This window comes from Gastrolobium bilobum, unplaced genomic scaffold, assembly GCF_033153095.1.
Source record: "Gastrolobium bilobum isolate Gb01-03AN ecotype WA unplaced genomic scaffold, APGP_CSIRO_Gbil_v1 utg2552, whole genome shotgun sequence".
NCBI lineage: Eukaryota > Viridiplantae > Streptophyta > Magnoliopsida > Fabales > Fabaceae > Gastrolobium > Gastrolobium bilobum.
In genome coordinates this window covers 22,589-41,816 of record NW_026899436.1, presented here as the reverse complement: position 1 = coordinate 41,816, position 19,228 = coordinate 22,589, and the positions used below count along the sequence as shown (strand labels likewise).

Genomic DNA, 19,228 nt, shown 5'->3' with positions numbered 1-19,228 from the left:
GAGCTGAAGCAGGGGGAGAAAATGAAGAAAATGATGACCAGCAACATGCTGATGATGACCAAGACACTGAGGTCTGAGTTGATGATGAGATCCGGGATGAGAATGATGAACCGGGTTCTCAAGCTGAAGAACAGCCGAGATATCCAACTCGAGAAAGAAGACCCTCTATAAGATACCCATATGATGAATACACCGTTGTTGCTGAAGACAGTGAGCCTCAGAGTTATGATGAGGCTGTAACGAGCTCAGAGAAAGAAGAATGCGAAAAGGCAATGCGAGACGAGATGAAGTCTCTGCACGAGAATCAAACTTATAAGCTGACCGAGTTGCTTGAAGGAATACGAGCTTTGAAAAATAAATGGGTCTACAAGATTAAGAATGAAGAGAACGGACAGAAGCCGAGATACAAAGTCCGGATTGTAGTGAAAAGCTGCAATCAGAAGAAGGGAGTAGACTTTGAGGAGATTTTTTCTCTTATGGTGAAAATGACCTCGGTCCGAACTGTGTTAGCCATAGCGGCTTCGATGGACCTCGAGGTAGAACAAATGGACGTGAAGACGTCATTTCTTCACGGTGATTTAGAAGAAGAAATATATATGGAGCAACCTGAAGGGTTCCGAGCTCCAAACCAAGAAGACTTGGTATGTCGGTTGAAGAAGAGCGTCTATGGCTTGAAGCAAGCACCTCGGCAGTGGTACAAGAAGTTTGAATCATTCATGACTGATTATAAGTTTGAGAAGACAGAAGCCGACTACTGCGTATTTGTGAAGAGGTATGAGGCCAGAGATTTTTTGATATTGTTGTTATATGTTGAGGACATGCTTATTGTAGGGAGAGACAAATCGAGGATAGCCGCCCTGAAGAAGGCGTTGAGCTCGTCATTCGCAATGAAGGACCTCGGCCCTGCAAAGCAGATTCTCGAAATCAAGATCATCCGAGATAGACAAAAGAAGCTACTGTGGCTGAGTCAAGAGAAGTATATTGAGAAGATTCTGAAGAGATTCAGCATGGACAAAGCCAAAACAGTGAGCACCCCCTAACCGGATACATAAAGCTGAATCAGAAGAAATGTCTGAGATCTGATGAAGACAAAGATGAGATGATGAAGGTCCCGTACCAATCCGCCGTCGGAAGCTTGATGTATGCAATGGTTTGCACTAGACCCGACTTGGCGTATGCTGTTGGAATGGTAAGCCAGTATCTGTCAAACCCCAGCAAAGAGCACTGGAAAACAGTGAAGTGGATCTTCAAGTACCTCCGAGGTACGACCGACTTAAGTCTTCGATTTGGAGAAGGCAAAGCCGAGTTGCAAGGCTACTCAGATTCTGATTTAGGGGGAGATTCCGACTCGAGGAAGTCGACGACGGGATACATGATGAGATTTGCCGAAGGAGCTGTCTCTTGGCAATCAAGACTTCAGAAGTGTGTTGCACTATCGACAACAGAGGCTGAGTACATTGTCGCTACTGAGGCAAGCAAAGAGATGTTGTGGATGAAGAAGTTCCTCATGGAACTTGACTATGATCAAGACAAGTACGAGCTGGGTTGTGACAATCAAAGCGCAATCCATCTTGCGAAGAATTCGACCTATCACTCCCGTACTAAGCATATTGATGTGAGGTATCACTGGATCCGGGATGTGGTGGAAGGTGGAGAGCTCGAACTCGTCAAAGTGCACACTGACCAAAATTGGTCCGACATGATGACAAAGCCGGTTCCAGCAAGGAAATTTGAAGACTGCTGTGAAGGAGCCGGTTTGATGCTGAAGCCGACGCATTGAAGTCGGAGGGGGAGATTTGTTGGGCTCCCTCCTTCAATGCTAAGTCCAAGCCCATTGAGGGGTTTCCCAAAAACCCTAAACCTTGAACCCTAAATTCTACCTCCTCTATATATTCATTAGTTGAGGGTGGAGGCTAGGTCAGAAGAGAGAGATTTGATATTTGAGAGAAAAAATGTTTGAGATTTGATATCAAAGCTTTATGCTTTGTATTTGAGAAATCTCTAGAGAGATTTTGAGTGAAACATCTCTAGGGAGGTTTGATTATCACCATTGTTGGAGAGGTTGAGTTAACCACCACATTGGTGATTCTGATTATTTGTAACCATTTTTTTTATAGTAGATTTTTGATCTGGACTAGGTCCCGTAGATTTTTACTTCTTCATTGGAGAAGGTTTTTCCACGTTAAAAATTGCTTATGTTCTCTCTCACTCCTTCTCTCTCTTTCCTATTTGTGTTTTTGATTTTCCGCTGCGCTGTCCGACCTGGTAAAGTTCAGGCCGAGGTATTGCCGAGATCCGAGATTGAGGATCTCATTAACTGACTTCTGCAAAGGCTCCTGAGCCGAGCTTGAGGGAACCGAGTTCCCAATATTTTAGCAATCAATAAGTCCCACATAACTTTTAATCGTTTGCATCAGAATGAGAATTTCACAGCGAGTTTTGCAACAAACACAATTTTTGAATAAAAGTTTACAATCATAAAATATTGTATTCATAACTTAACTTTTAATCAAAATCAAGTTAACAGAATCAAGTTTGTTCTATGTATTCCTCTATCCGTAGAGGGTATTCTTGTTCTTATTTACGGTGATAATTATATGTCTCATGATCAAGGATATTTGAGATTTTTTGCTTATATCAAAATTTATCAAAAGCTAATTTTGTACACTCTAATCAAAATCAGCATCATTATTTGTTATCTTAAATTAATGGGTTCTTTTTACACTATTACCGATATGAAAAAAAATAGTATTCAATTGTCAACTGTTACTATTAGAAATAAGATTGACGACGGATTCAAGCAATAGTACATGATTTCATAAAATCGTATGATTTTTTCGATCTAAACAAAACAGATTTTTCATAAATTTAGTTCAATATGTTCTATTCGATAAGGGTAAAGGGTTGATAGATGAAATCAAATAAAAAATAAAAAATAAGAAAAAAAAGCTTTTGTTAAAGTGGACAAAAAAGTAATTATCTGTGAAATTAATGTCCAAATAGGGAGCTATAACTAGGGGTGTAAATAGGCTGGGCTGGGCTGGGCTTTGGCCATTCTGGCCCAAGCCTACGTCAAAAAAAAGTCAGCCTATCTGGCCTATTGGCCTATTAAAGGCTTTATTTGTAGGCCAAGCTCGACCCATTTTCAAAAATAAGAAAGCCTGACATGGCCTACAGGCCTTGTAGGCCTCCCACTATATATACTAAGCAAAAAAAATAAATGTATAGAGCAAAGAAAGTTCCATTCATGCATACACTAGTACTTCTCATAAGAAAAAAAATGATAAATAAGAAAGAGTCAACATAATACCTCAGCTCTAGAATGTATATCATAGAGGAATAGAGTCGAAGAAATGGGAAAAATAAGAAAAATACAATTACTGGATGCTGAAATAAAGTCTACAAGAGAATGTCATTCATCTAAAAATCTTTAAACCACCATCAAGACAAGGGAAAGAAGATTATTATTGAAAGATCTTCATCAGTAACATCATAATCCAGCAAGGTACCCATTGTTCCATGGTATTAAGCTGCAACAGCATGTAAAATTTGGAGACATTATACAAGTTTTTCTTTCACAAAATAAAATAGCACAAAAAGTAAGAGATTTTGGTATTTGGTACTTTGTGTCTTTGTCACATAAAATAATAATAATATATATTTTATTTTAATAAATTAAATAGGCCAGCCTACAAGGCTGTAGGCCGGGCTTGACAAAATTGGCCTATGGCCTATTTATTAAAAAAGCTTTTTTATAAACCTAAGCCTACTCTACTTTTCTGAAAGGCTGGGCCTGAGCTGGGCTCAATGTAGGCCGAGCCGTAGGCTGGGCTGGGCCAGCCTGGCCCATTTACACCCCTAGCTATAACCATGTCATTAATGACCAAAACAAAAAGTAAAAAAAGAAAGAGAGGGGGGGGGGGGGGGGGGGGAAACCATAACTCATTTAGTCATCAACTCACATATTATATGGGTATAATATATAATTCGATATAACAAGTCTATCCTTTTTATAATGTTAATAACTTTTTTCTACTTCGTCCTAAAATAATTAGGGAATTTATTTCTCAAAAAATCTTATTGTACTACTTTTTCCAAACAAATTACGGACAAATCTCTCATTACTTTTTTTTTCTTGTGTGAATTAAGTTTTAGTTTTACGCCATCGAAGGTGATACATCAATTTGTTCCGTCATTTTCATATCACATTTCCTGAAAACTTTTTAGCGTAGACTTATCATCAGATGTATTGTTTTTTTTGTCTTAATTGACTTTTGTTTTGGTCATTAATGACTTGGTTATACCTCCCAATTTGGACCACAAATTCACAAAAGCTTTTCTATGATCGTGAAAACCAATAATGTAAGGATGATAAGTTTTTTACACGATCCCTTAACATGAATACGATATAGATGATTCATTTTCAAATCGTGTTATGTTTGTATTAGCATAAATTAATATAAAAAAATTATGTTGTGTTACATGTTATCCACAAATACAAAATTGATGTGTTAATATTTTTGTAAGTTACTTGAGTCTATCTTATCTGTCGTGTATGTTAACCCAGTTGATAATTTATTTATGTCATGTCATAATAATCATCAAAATAAGTAATTTATGTTTGTATCAACGGTTTTAACCCGTTTTCAAATTTGTGTTATGTCATATTAAATACATTTGTGTTTGTGTAAAAATTCCATCCTATCATGTCAATCCAAATTATCACCCTAATGTTCAGTTGATATTGATGTAAAGAACCATTTCAATTCAAAACCTTAAGATGTTGGATGAAGACTTTTTTAATGGTTTATATTATTCTCTAACACATCTCGAACTCATGATTTTATGGTCACTTAAGCTCTGATATCATGTAAAAAAATTATTTCAACCCAAAATCTTAAGATATTGAGCGAGGACCTTTTTAATGGTCTATATTATTTTCTAACATATTGAGATCAAGTTAAAAAATTTAATTAAGCAGTGGCTATAAAATCCTGCAACATCAATGCCACTATCTGCTGTAAGGAATTTAACGGGATCTCAGCTTTATATGCACATAAACGTTTTTAGAAGAGAAATTTACACAAGTAAAGACCATTTAATATATATGGTCAGTTTTTCCAGCAGAACTGCAGAATGAATTGCCTTCCTTTGGGGGTGGGTTCATGAAACTGATTCATCACCTGTAATTTGCATACAAAAGGTTAAGATATTGTTAATCCTCACCACATTCTGTTATACAATAGAGGAATAAAATAATCGAAAAAAATAACAGCAATATAAATAAACTATAACACTTGGCCACAAGCCAACCCTTCCCCATCAACTTTCTTTCATTACCTTAATAAGCATGTTCCCTTTGATCTTTTCACTCTATCTTTTCCAAGACATTTCACTCTTATAGCAACTATGGGAACTAGGACAAGCATATTTACAAGACAAAGTTGGTTGCTATATTGAGCAAACTATCTTGTGAGTACTTAACCTTCCTCCAATAATTTGATGTGCAAGATGGGGGGAGTAACCAAATTGATGTTCTCTTTTCATTCAAGAAAGGTAATAGATAATAAAAAAAAAGTGGGTGACATGGGGTGGGGGGGCATACAGATTGCACTGCAAAAAAAGACACTGTGATGTCTTATCCTTCATTAAGGTTGAAGTTAACCCAAACTTGAAATGAATGAGGTGAATATAAACATCCCATCAAACAAATTGTGCCGTAAAATGGTGGCAAGCACAAGGAAGATGTCTCTTATGAATGGCATGAAATTGTGTTCTCTTTTGTTGCTATTTATTGCATTATACCCATAAATGGCTATAAGAAAATAGTTACACCTATGAGACGTGTCATTCTATGGAATATGGAAAGATGAATCAGAAGAGCATTCCAAGTTCCAAAAAAAATAGAAGTGCAAAGTGAAAAGTGAAAACAAGAAAAGAACGATGATGAGGGAATATGTTAATATGTGTATATGTGTGGTACAATTATCTTCATTAAATTTCTCATTGATGCAATTTTCCACCTTAAATATTTAAATGTCTCATCAATTTATAACACTATGAACGTAAATTATGTTAATTAAAAGCTTAAATAAATTTTTAAAAAAAACGTACGCTTTTCTTTTACTTTTAACTTAAAGATATAAATGTTGAATTGGATTATTAGAGATGTAATAAGATGATAAAAGCAGACAAAACAATGCCACTAGACGAAAGTGGTTGATAATTAAAGCATAGAACTTTTGGATGTGGTTGACAATGTGGATTGGTAGTGGAAATGTAATACACACTCTTAATGGACATTCAAAAATGCACGATTTCTTCTTTCTAGTTGTCCTTTGTTTTTCCAGAGTGACATTTTTAAAGTGACTCTTAAATCCCCTCTTTATGTTAACCGTTCATATGAAATAATAAATGCATGAATTGAATGCTTTGATATTTCGTATGCAATTACAAACTGTTCTTTTACCCTTCCTATGTAGATGCTGTGTATTCCTTTTTCTCTTTTATCCTTTTTCGCTCCATAATTTTATTTATACATCGTAATTTTACGGGGAAGGATATTGTGACAACCAAGTTGTGTTACTACCAAGTGACTACCAATTAATCTCACCGTTAGATCGATTATGTTGATCCAACGGTTATATTTATTTGCATCTTTGTATGGTTATGATTTCTTATATTTAAAGTGAAAGCATTAAATATGGGAAATCATTTTCACTTTAAATATAGAAAATCATAACCATATAAAAATAGAAATAAATATAAAGTATTAAATTTGGAAAACTATGACCATACAAAGATGCAAATAAATATAACCGTTGGATCAACATAATCGATCTAATGGTGAGATTAATTGGTAGTCACTTGGCAGTAACACAACTTGGTTGTCACAATATCCTTCCCCTAATTTTATATCTTTTTCTTTTTTTAAAAGTAAAAGATAGGAAAGGAAAAGGGTAAAAATGGAGTGTATGAATAACTTTTTTTTTTTTTTTCTTCTTTGTTATTCTCATGATTTGTTCACTGCTAATAACTCAATTCATTGATGAAATGCTACCGTCTCAAACTTCTATATATTGAAGTCATGAAATACAAGAAATGCTTAAGCTTTTGCTTGCCAATGAACAATTGTGTGAATTTTTCACTAATCCCCTGAAACTTCCTCTAGTGCAAACAAAACAAAATCCCTGGGAAGCCAAGAATCAACACATAAAAGAGTACAGTTACCTAAACACAATTACATACACATCACCTCGCATATGCAGAGTTTTCACCATCTGATTATACTAGCTATTTTTTGCACATTTATATTTTGATTCTGCCACATTCCCGGATGCAAAGTGATTTACTTCAAAGAGAAGTGCAACTAGCATTTTTCCACATGAAAATATCAAAAAGTGAGTTTTTCTTTTTTGTTTGACAATGCTGGTGAAGAATGACCAATTTAAACAACATAATCAATAGGGAACATAATGTTACTTTGAATTAATCTCGGTCCAATTTTGTACCTCTTAAGCAATCTTCAGCTAGCAGAAGCAGGGTAGGCACTATTGGTTGGAACCTCAATTGCAGAAGAAATTTCCCTATTCTTGCCACTGCAATTGTTTCCCAATTGCAGTTCTGAAACACAAGGAATTGCATTTGCATCTTTCCCATCAACACCATGATCATAGAGAAACCCTTTGAACACATGGCCACTAATATGAACCGTGGCCAAATACGCAACTTCATCTTCACCATTGCCAATAGCAGAGACTCTATGGCACCTAAACACAGCAGGTGCACGAACATGACCTGGTAAACACTGCTTGAAGCCAGCATCTGCAATTCAAGAGAACCTTTCAAATTTAACCACCCAATTTCAGTGCATAATTCATATGGTGCTTATTTTGGTCATCAATTATAACAATATCAATTTATTCTATCAAATATCTCCAATTAGTTTTAATAGTACAAAATTGAATGCATATAATAAGGGATAACAAATTTAATATTCCATTATAAATAAAGGACCAGCGTGACATCTAACATATTTGTTTGACAAGGAAAATAGGAAGTGAGAGAAAAATGTTGAAAATGAAAACACCTTGGTGACAAAAGCTAGAAGCTAAGGTCTTTGGTGTGTTACCATTAGAATTGGAACTAAGAGAAGTGGCAGTGGCATTTTGTGATGACCCCACTAAAGTTTTTGGCCTCTTGGTTCCAGAAGAACCACTTTCACCCAGGGCACCACCACCACCATCACCGGCAACCACCGCTATCTCCCGCTCCCGCCGGCGAATTGAAGGAATCCACGTGCTCTTCACGTGAGTGTTGCAGTCATATCCACGTCCCTTGCAACAAGTCCTGCATCTTCTAAAGATGCAATCTTTCTTTGCCCTGTTACCACAATCTTGACACACTCTGAAGTCAGCACCATAAACCCCGTTTTCTTCATTCTCCATCCCAAGCTTGTGGCTTTCATCAACATCCACGTTGATCACACCCTTTTTTGGAGGATTCACTTCTGGGCACATCGTGAGGTTCCAATAGTTGTTGTTGTTGTTGTTGCCACACTCTTGAACCTCATTGTTTTGAGGCTGTGGCATGCAAGGAGTGGCAGTTAAGAGTGGAAAAATGCCAAAACCAACACTGAGAGAAGCTGGTGAAGGGAGAGGAAGGTTTGAACTTTGATCTGCTGAAATGGGTTGGCCATGGTGTTGGTGTTGGTGTTGGTGTCGGTGTTGGTGTTGGTGTTGATGAAGAGAAGGGGTTGGAGCTATGAGAACTAGGTCTCTAAGGCCTAACATGCTCATCGGAACAAGTTACAAGCTCTGAGATTGAGTTTTTTGTTTATTGGGAAAAGGGTGTCGTGTTCTTCATCTGATTCAGTTGTAGTTGAATGTTTAGATCTTATATAGAGAGAATGAGAACAGAACCCGAGTTTCCATTTTTTGATGCAAATGTGTGAACTATATTTTGAATTTTTAAGAGAAAAATAGAAAAAGGTAAAAGTAAAATATGTGATCTGATTTATCTTTTGATTAGTTGCATTGAAAAAGGGTGATTTTTTTTGGGTACTAAGGGCTCTATACTGCTACAGGTTCTGACACTGAAACTCCACTAACAGATTCTTGGATTGGTAAGGATGTGTAATTATTATTGAAATATGTGCTACCAAGGCAATATTTTTGTGGCTGCATTTGTAGGTGAAGGCCTATGTTTCTTCTTGCACGTTTTTGTTTTGAATTCATTTCTAGATAAGAGTCATTATGGCAAATGTTTTGTTGCAAATGGAAGAAAGAGAATTAGGAAAAAGCTAAAAAAAACAAAATAGGCTTTCCATTTTGAGATAACAGAAACAGCTACGATAAGTAAACTGATTTGGTGTTTTATTCTTGAATTTCCTTTCATATTCCATGAAATACCCATTTATTTAATCTTGTAATACTTGTATAATTTTCAGAAAAAAAAAAGTTCTTTATGTAAGTTGGAAGAAGAATTTTTTTGGCCTCCACATCACTCATCATGTGACAGAACTTAGAGTCTATTTGGTGTGATGTATAAAGTCTGATAGTATAAATTTATATTATACGTTATGACATTTTCAGTTGTTTGGTGTGACCATCATATAGTATAAGCTTATACAGCAGGACTCCTTTATACATTAAAATGATGTAAAACTTAAACCGGCCTAGGAGTGGTGGATTAAACCTGATAAGGGGTTGATATATTAATATTACTTACAAGTACAATTTTCAAGAACTAATATATCATTTTAATATTTATATATTAAAATAATTTTTTTAATATATTAATTTTTAAAATATTGGAGGATATTATTTTTATACAATATCATACCAAACGCTGGATAGTATTAAAATTTAATCAAGTCTTATACTATTAGACATTATACTATCCGACATTATCTTATACTATGCACCAAAGATGCCTTAGATTTTAATGGGCTTAAGCCAAACTTGAGTTGACATTATATGAATGATGTGAAGGAAAATAATCTTTTTTTCCTCCTATACTAAATAAGAATTTTTCTTTATTTTTAATCCATCATAGTTAGATCAAAATGGGATACTTATCGTCTTTACTAAATGGAAAAGTGTTTCTCTTCTCATAAAAAATAAATTTATATTCTATAATTCCAAAAAAAACAAAAAAATATTTAAGAATTGGAAAAAAAATCTAAAGCATTTTGAGAAAATTGATATTACAATAAAAAGGAAATTTTTGTATCGTTCTGTACTATTATTTTAAATTCCATGCATTTGTAATTTTTTACTCGAATTTATTCATCTAATTGATTTTTTATTTTTTTTCCCATTTTCTAATTTTAAAAAATGGAGCATTTTTTAACCTTAATTTGAAGTGGCTTGTTCATTTTCATAATTTTGAGAAATATACACACTGACACTATGAGTGAGATATTTCGACCAAAGTAAATTTAAAACAAAAAAACACACACAGAGAGAACAAAACATTTATCCCTTTCAATAATCACGGAGAAATAAATAAATAAGACACACTAGTACGTAACTTTTGAAATGTTAAAAATGTCCTTTTCCATGACTTTTGGTTTTTTTCGTCAAAAAAGTTACTTTCTATAAGCATTTTTTGTAATTATAAAAATTAATCTCTAATTTAAAAGTCACAGAGTACAATATAGTTGAATCAAGAAAATTGTGTTTACTTATAGGCTAAAAAACTTCTCCTGTCATTGTAAAAATCATAATTTTCTGCTACTATTATATTAAAGGAAAATTATACTCTTATCTCACAAGAGATTCATCTCTCATGTTACCCTCGCATAAAAAAATGTATCTTTTTTTTTTTTTTTAAATTGGTAGACCCCACTTCATTTATTTCACAATAGAAGACAATTTCTCTCGTACTACATGAGAGAAGTAAAGCCCTACATTAAAACATGGCTTTTTTTTTACATGGTGCTGTAAAAAAAAGCCTTCTACTGTCACTAAAGAAGTATAATGCCCTTACTTATATAAATGAAAAGGATATTGCAGTTAAATTGATATATTAAAGTTGGAAGAGTCTAATTAACCCTATATATATATATATATATATATATATATATATATATATATATATATATATATATATATATATATATTTATGGGGAAGGATTCTTTGACACCAGTGTCAAACTTTGAAATTTGACACCAAGTCTTAACCGTTGATTTTCGTCAATTAATAATTATCATTTATTGAGAATTACACTTATTAATTAATCATTAATGCCAATAAATGATAACCGTTGATTGGCGGAAATCAACGGTTAGGATTTGGTGTCAAATTTTAAAGTTTGACACCAGTGTCAAAGGATCCTATCCCATATATATATATATATATATATATATATATATATATATATATATATATATAGCCGCTTTACGTACAGTAATTATAGATGTATGATTATGATTATTCACATTTAATGCTTTCATCTTTTGTATGATTATAATTCCACATACTTCATGTTTTCAAGTATATATATGGCAAGTATTTAATTGTTACACACTGCAAAAATATAAATTTCATATATATATATTCTATCTTCTATTGAAATATCCTTTACTCCTTGAACAAAGGAAAAAATTTACTCTCTTTTTATACATTATCCCAAAGTGACTATTGAAACATTAATTTAACTCAATCACGTATTTAACAAGTAACATCATTGTTCTAATTTTAATTCTTTCACATGAATCCTTTCAATCAGACTATAAAACGAATTAAAAAAAAATTGAATTATTTGGAAGAGCTTTCTAGCCTTAACAATGCTCCATTAATGCTTGTGGGAATACATTAGTGAAAAAACAAAACAATTTTAAAAAAAGTGAATGATTTCAATTTTTATAATTTATTGCTCTTTTAGTCATTTAAGAAGAATTAAATTGTATTCAATTGTCTCCTAAAAAAATGGATTCAATTAACTTCAATTGGTTTAGTTGGAGATGCTATGTGATGCATGTCTAAATACTTGGTCACGTGTTCAACTTTGCATAAATATGCATTAAATTCATATTTAAAGCAATAAAGCTCTTAAATTATTCTAAAATATATACATTATAACATTCTCGTACTATTTTCCTGGTTGAGTAAATCCCGTACTTTGCAAAGTGTATTTCAACTTATTGTTTTTCTATTTTTTTTAAATCTTATTGTTTTTTAATATTTCGCGCTAATTACATTTTTCTATTTGAGTTTATGTACTACAGCTACCAAGTAGATATTAATTTAATCAATTGTTCACCGGATTACAATAACAGGCGCGGCCATTTTTATTTTTATTTTTATGATATCAGAATATATTAATTATTATCATTCCCATCTCATATACGGTTGGATAGGATCTATTGACACAAGTGTCAAATTTAAAGTTTGACATCTTTTTTAAGAGTCATTAGATAAAAAAAAATCAACGACTCTAATTTGTAAGCATGTGACACCATTAATCTTTTTTCATTTAATGAATCTCAAATGAGATGTCAAATTTTAAATTTAATATTTATGTGAAAGGATGCTACCCCTCGTATATATATTTTTCGTGATATGCTATATTAGTTTCAAAATAAGAAAAGATAGTACTTACCTTTGTTGCTAAGGTGACAAAAATGAAATAAAAATCTCAGCAAATAATCATTATAGTTTGAACACAATCCTTGACAATCTTCCTAATTCATGATGAAATAACTAATTAATTGGACCATCATTTACAATCGCAAGTGACTAAGTTAAATTCCTAAAAAAATCCGAAAAATTATGAAACCATAAAAAAAAAGTACTAACATTTGATGGTTGATCAACTGTGCTAATCTTAATGTCATTAAATTTGGGGACACGGTTAGGTAAGCATCACCGAAGGTTTCTAATACTGCAATTACTTAAAATAATAATAAAAATGAAAAAAGGGTTAGGGGGACCAACCTACCGTCTATAAAGCACCATAGAGAGTCTATGTAGGTCAAGATCAGAGCCTAACCCTAATTGCCCTATAGATTTGCCTTGTTGGAAATAAAAATAGCCCACTATAGCCCTATATAACCCTAGCCTAGGTACCTTATTAGTCATTCCACTGCACAAAAGTTGGCCCTCTTTTCTTGTGTAGCCAACAAGACTGACAATGATGTGGCATAATGAGGTTTTTCTTTACCTAATTATTTAACTCTTTTTGTTTTTTATATTTTGGCCTTATTGGATCAACAAAGTGTACATGAAAAAAAAAAAAAAAGAACTTCAAAGTTAGTGATTTTTAAAATAAACAAATAAAAATATGTTTATTTTTAAATTATGTTAATAACTTAAAAGTATACTTTATTAAATTTACTATGAGTATATCCTTATTAATTTATCTTAAAAGACAAACTCATTTTTAAAAAAATTGTATTTTATAATAAATATTTTCTGGCGGCGATATACTGATAGAATATGTTTGCCACTGCATTTATGCTCGTCTATTTAATAAGGGAGTAGATTCTCTTACGTGAAAAAATGATTATGTAATCATATTATTTGATCACAATCATTTATTTAAAAATTATATATTTTTTACTCTCTTATATCATCATTAATAAGTGATTGTGATCAAATAACATGATCACATGACCACTTTTTTACATAAGAAAATCCATTGAGGCGTTTGGTACAAGATATTTTGTAAAATTTTCAAAAAACTGAATTTTTTAAAATTTTTAATTTTCAAATATTATCGTAAACTGAATATTTTATCATATTTCTAAAAATTGAGATTTTCGGATAAAAAGAAAAATTTCCCTTACCAAATGCGTTAGTGTATCTTATCCTTATCATCAATTTTTCTCCTATATTTCTTCCGTCTTTTTTTTTTTTTTTGATAACACTATTTCTTCGGTCCTTATCTCTCTTTTCCTTTTTTGATAAACAACGTCTTTGATGTTTTCTTTGAAGACTCATCATGAAACAACACAATAAAAAGATGACCAAAATATCACGGATTTAAGTTTGAAAAAAAAATTTATATAAAAATAATATATATGATAATAAAATTGCATATAATTAACCTTCATTCCTACCCTCTAAAGTCATAGAACCTCGTGCACTAGAATTTACTCTTTACAAATTGCATACTTTACAAATTTTATTGCAAAAGATGCAGAATTGATTAAAAAAGTTAGAGGATAACCGGTATAAAGGCAATATGTATTTTAATTATAATTATCAGTGTTGAAAAATTATATATAAGTAGTTATTTTTATAAAATCTTACATTTAATTTTAACCGTTTATACATTATATGATTGTAATTTATTAAATTACATTTATTAATAAATTATAATCATCCAATATGCAAAAATCAACTATTAAAATTGAGGGTAAAGAATATCTGACTTCGTATGTACTAAATGTCAGTTTAAAATGACACGTAAAATAACATCTTCCTCTTTTTATTTAATTAAAAAAAAAAAAAAAAAAAAAAACTTGCGTTGTTGTGACATTGGCAACTGGCAACATTTAGAGATATTCAAGATATTCATTTAGAGATACACAATTACCCAATTCCTCCCGAACCTTATCCATTTCCCACCACTCCCATACATACTTTTCTCTTAATTTCAATGAATCTAATTATGTCATTTATTATATTTTTTATTTTACATTTATTGTTTATTATTTATGCTAGTCATGCCATTTATATTTCTATTTGTTCTTTAGATATATTATAGAATTTGATCTCAATTGTTAAATGCGTTAAATTATGACATAACATGAAAGATACTAGAACCTATGATGAATTGAGAGGCCAATATCTCCACTTTACTTGTGACACTTTTAACTATGCAAATTTTTCATCATTGTCTTAGTCATAGAAAGAAAGTTCCGAGTGGAATATCCTATTTCTGTAATACATATTAGTGTATGACATCTTCTCAATACTCTTAAAAGGTAACTACTTTCTAACATGTCTTTAAATTGTAAATACACAACTAATCTTTACAGGTCCCATATTGATTATCTATATAATTAATGTGAAGTTTATAGAGCTTTGAACATTTTTATCCTTTGAGCTAACTTTTGAGGTAATGATTTCAAGGTCAATAAAAATTGATATTTTTATTGAGAATTGAGGCCATAAAAAGGATTACTTATAGGCTGAATTAAGGTGACATACCTCCTAAAGGGATGTTGTATTGAATACTATCGGCCCTTAAAAAGGTGGCAATATTACAAGTCTCACATTGGTTACATATACAACTAATATGGCCTTTATAAGGTATTGGATACTCTCACCATTTGGCCTCAAGGTCGAAAAGGAAGGAGAAAGTTTTACTTATGTCTTTTACTTGTTTGTGAGTTTAAAAAAATAAAAGAAGGAAATAATTTTTTTTAGTAAAACCATCCAATACCCTTCTCCCCCCTTAAAATTAAAATTCCCTTAATTTAAGAAATTTGAAGGGAATTTTTAACTCCAAGGAAAAAAATACTCTTTATTTTTCTTCCATTTTTTTTCCTCTCTCCCATTTTGATCTCCCTTTGGCACAGACTCAAAGAAAGTAACATCCTCCGACATAAAAGAGCGACGGAGACTGGGAGAGTAACACCGATAACCTTTTTGTGTTCGGGTGTAACCGAGGAACACACATTTATGGGATTTGGCAGACAGCTTGTCACGATTGAGACCGAGTTCATGGACAAAACAATTAGAACCAAAAATACGAAGGGGTAAGGAATGTAAAGGCTAATGGGGAAACAAGATAGAACAAGATAGAGTATGGTACCTGGTTACCAAGGACAGAGGAAGGCATGCGATTAATGAGATAGCATGCGGTGAGAACAATATCACCCCAAAAGCTGGTAGGAACATTTCCATGAATTAATAGTGTCCGAGTTGTTTCAATAAGATGACGATTTTTTCTTTTAGCAACCCTGTTTTCTTGGGGGGTGTGCACACATAATGTGTGGTGAAGAATGCCATGAGAGGCCATGGATGATTGAAATGGTTGAGACAGATACTCATGAGCATTATCACTACGAAAAGTACGGACAGGAATACCAAATTGAGTAAAAATTTCATGATAAAACTTTTGAAATATGGAGAACAACTCAAAGCAGTTTTTCAATAAAAATAACCAAATGTTTCGAGAATAATCGTCAATAAAGGTAACAAATTATCTATAACCTCGAGTTGATTCAGTATGACTGAGTCCTCAAACATCAGAGTGAACCAAACTAAAAGGAGAGGAGGCACGATAATTGACTCTATCAGGAAAAGAACTGCGAGTATGTTTCCCGAATTGACATGATTCACATTGCAAAGTAGGCAGCTTGGACAAACGTGGCACCATCTTCTGAAGCTTTGTAAGACTAGGATGACCCAACTAAGCGTGAATAGTAAGTGCAGAATCTAATACATAATGAGCATGAGAGGAGCTGGAGAGCAAGTAAAGGCCATTGGACTCAAATCCACCGCCAATTGTGCTCCCCGAATTTCGATCCTGTAAAACAAAAGATTTTTAGGTAAAAGAAATGAGACAATCAAGAGAACGTATTAAACGGCTAATGGAAAGGAGATTAAATGGTGAACCAGGAACATATAGCACATTATCAATAATAATGGAAGGAAAGAGATGTACTGTTCCAATCCCATAAGATTGAACATGGGACCTATTAGCCATAGTGACAGCAGGCAAATAACCAGAGGTAGAAAGAGAGGAAAACAAAGATTTATTACCAGAAATATGATCAGAGGCACCAGAATCAAGAACCCAATGACCAAATGATGAACTTTGAGTGAAACCAACAACCTATTACCTGTATGCACAACAGTAGCAATGGAACCAGGGATCGTGAGCCGAGAAATATCTTGAGGAAGGATAAATGAGTTAGAATCAACCATGGATCAAGAACAATTTGCTGAAACAAAGATGTCGTGAACAGTAATGGAAAGAGGAGAAATGCTTCGAAAGGGCCGCAACAGACTCGAAACCACAAGGTAAGGATCGATCTGAACATGGAAGGAGAGGGCGATCCTAACGGAGGAAGCCGCACGTATGTTTCACGTGTGTGAGGGTGCGTCAGTGGGAATTTAGGAGCGGGCCTTGGACAGAAAGAACTGCCTCCTTGTGACGATAACAACTGTGGGTGGCTCGCTGGAAAAAGTTCTTGAAAAGTTATTGGTGGCGACAGTCAACGACAGTCAAATGGTGGTCCACGGTGCTGGCAACCTCTAATGACGGTGGGTCTTGTGGCATTGGGTAGATCGGCTTCTTCTGAGTTCGTTGATGTGCTTTTTGATCAAAATAGCCACCGAAAAACTTTTTCGGTGGAGGACAGTGGTAGCAGACGGTGGCCGGAAACTGACAACGGTGACAATTTCCGGGAAGACTTTTACTCGGTAAATAGTAGGTCTACCAGAAAGATGCGGATCTTGTTAGGCTCTAGATACCATGTTGAATATCAAGAACAAGAAGATTTATAAATAATCCGTGTGTTTCAACTACACAACGGAGAGTCTATTATATAACTTAAAAGAAAGAAAATACAAAGAGATATACATGATATGAGACTTTTATACTACTATTCTAAACTAATATTTACAAACCCTCCAAACTCTCAAGCACACCCTTAGCGTCCTAAACGCTAAGGTAGACATATTACGTGTTCAATTCTTTCACTTCTACGCATGCAATTGTCATTTTTTCCCTACTTTTTGCTTGGATACTTCTCAAAGATATGACATAATGCTGATTCAATATAACTTCATTTTTATCATATATATATATATATATATATATATATATATATATATATATATATATATATCTATATATAGGGCTTATCATTTCTCAAGCTGCTTAAAATAATTTCATCTCCGGCTACTATATCATAACCGTACAAAGATGGATTAATAGTAATAAAGGAAGAGAGAAAAATAAAATCATAACCATTCAAAGACGAATCAATTAATATAAGAAAATAAATAAACAATTTGGGATAGCCAGAGATAAACTTATCTCAAGTTGCCGGAAAAATATTTTTCTCATATATATATATATATATATATATATATATATAACTCTGCCCATGTGTGCTTGCATGCATGGCCTGTCCCAAGCCAGGATAAAGGAGGAGGGTTGGCGTCAGGTGTTGCGAACCGGCCGTAAAAAACAGCTATATTTTTATGTGATGAACCTATATGATTTTTCGTTGGGGCGTACCCTTCATAGCGACGCGTTGCACCGGGCCCCGGGTGTAGCGAAAAATGGGCTAGGGTCCTTGCCACAAGGCAAGGCGCTGCATCGGGCCCGAGGTGTAGTGAAAAGTGGGCTAGGGTCCTTGCCCCAAGGCAAGGCGCCAGGTCTTCACCCGGATTTGGTGAGAAGTATGCCAGGGTCCCAACACGCAGATGGGCGAGCGTGGCGGGCAAGCACAGCCCAGGGGTTAAGGATGAGATTGGGAAGCTGGAACATAGGAACCTTAACGGGTAAATTGAGGGAGTTGGCAGATGTTTTTGCTAGAAGGAAAGTGAATATTGTTTGTTTGCAAGAAACTAAGTGGGCTGGAGAAAAGGCCAAGGAAGTGGATGGAACTGGTTTCAAGTTATGGTACACAGGTACGAACAAGAGTCGAAATGGTGTTGGAATTATGATCGACAAAAGTTTCAGAGATAAAGTTGTGGACGTTAAAAGGAAAGGCGACAGGATTATTCTGGTTAAGCTTGTTGTGGGTGACTTAATCCTGAATATCCTCAGTGTGTATGCACCCCAAATTGGATTGCAACCAACTGATAAAAGCCAATTTTGGGAAGACTTGGAGGAGGTTTTGAGGGGAATACCTCGAGAGGAGAAGATTTTTGTAGGAGGAGATCTAAATGGTCATGTTGGTAAAAGCAATGGAGGTTTTGATAGAATCCATGGAGGTTTTGGCTATGGGACGAGAAACGAGACTGGAGAAGATATCTTGAATGTTGCACTAGCCTACGATTTGATGTTAGTGAACACCTTTTTTCAAAAAAGGGAGTCACACCTGATCACTTATCATAGTGGCCATAATCGTAGTCAGATTGATTTCTTTCTGGCTAGAAGAGAAGATAGAACTTCTTGTGTCGAATGTAAGGTCTACCTTGGAGAGTGTGTTGCTACGCAACATAAGCTGGTAGTCTTGGATGTTCGGTTCAACAAAGTACGTACAATGAAGAAGAGGGCTCAGAATCCAAGGATAAGGTGGTGGAAGCTTAA

General features: G+C 33.9%; 2 protein-coding genes across 3 annotated transcripts; one reads left to right on the top strand and one right to left on the bottom strand.

The window, feature by feature from the left end:
- Window positions 1-5,051: 5,051 nt before the first annotated feature.
- On the bottom strand, window positions 5,052-8,885 carry LOC133290447 (protein LATERAL ROOT PRIMORDIUM 1-like). Of its 2 annotated transcripts, XM_061488524.1 has the most exons (3): window positions 8,090-8,885; window positions 7,512-7,824; window positions 5,052-5,183 (listed from the first exon to the last, which is right to left on the bottom strand). In XM_061488524.1, exons 1-2 carry the CDS (start codon window positions 8,796-8,798, stop codon window positions 7,526-7,528), a joined length of 1,008 nt encoding a protein of 335 aa, XP_061344508.1. In that variant the 5' UTR covers window positions 8,799-8,885; the 3' UTR covers window positions 5,052-5,183; window positions 7,512-7,525. The 2 variants fall into 2 exon arrangements, with proteins under 2 accessions (XP_061344508.1, XP_061344509.1); XM_061488525.1 differs by lacking the exon at window positions 5,052-5,183 and having other exon boundaries at window positions 7,133-7,824; window positions 8,132-8,885.
- A 9,552-nt stretch (window positions 8,886-18,437) lies between these two features.
- LOC133290444 (uncharacterized) lies at window positions 18,438-19,228 on the top strand. The gene is made up of 2 exons (XM_061488522.1): window positions 18,438-19,101; window positions 19,143-19,228. Exons 1-2 carry the CDS (start codon window positions 18,438-18,440, stop codon window positions 19,226-19,228), a joined length of 750 nt encoding a protein of 249 aa, XP_061344506.1.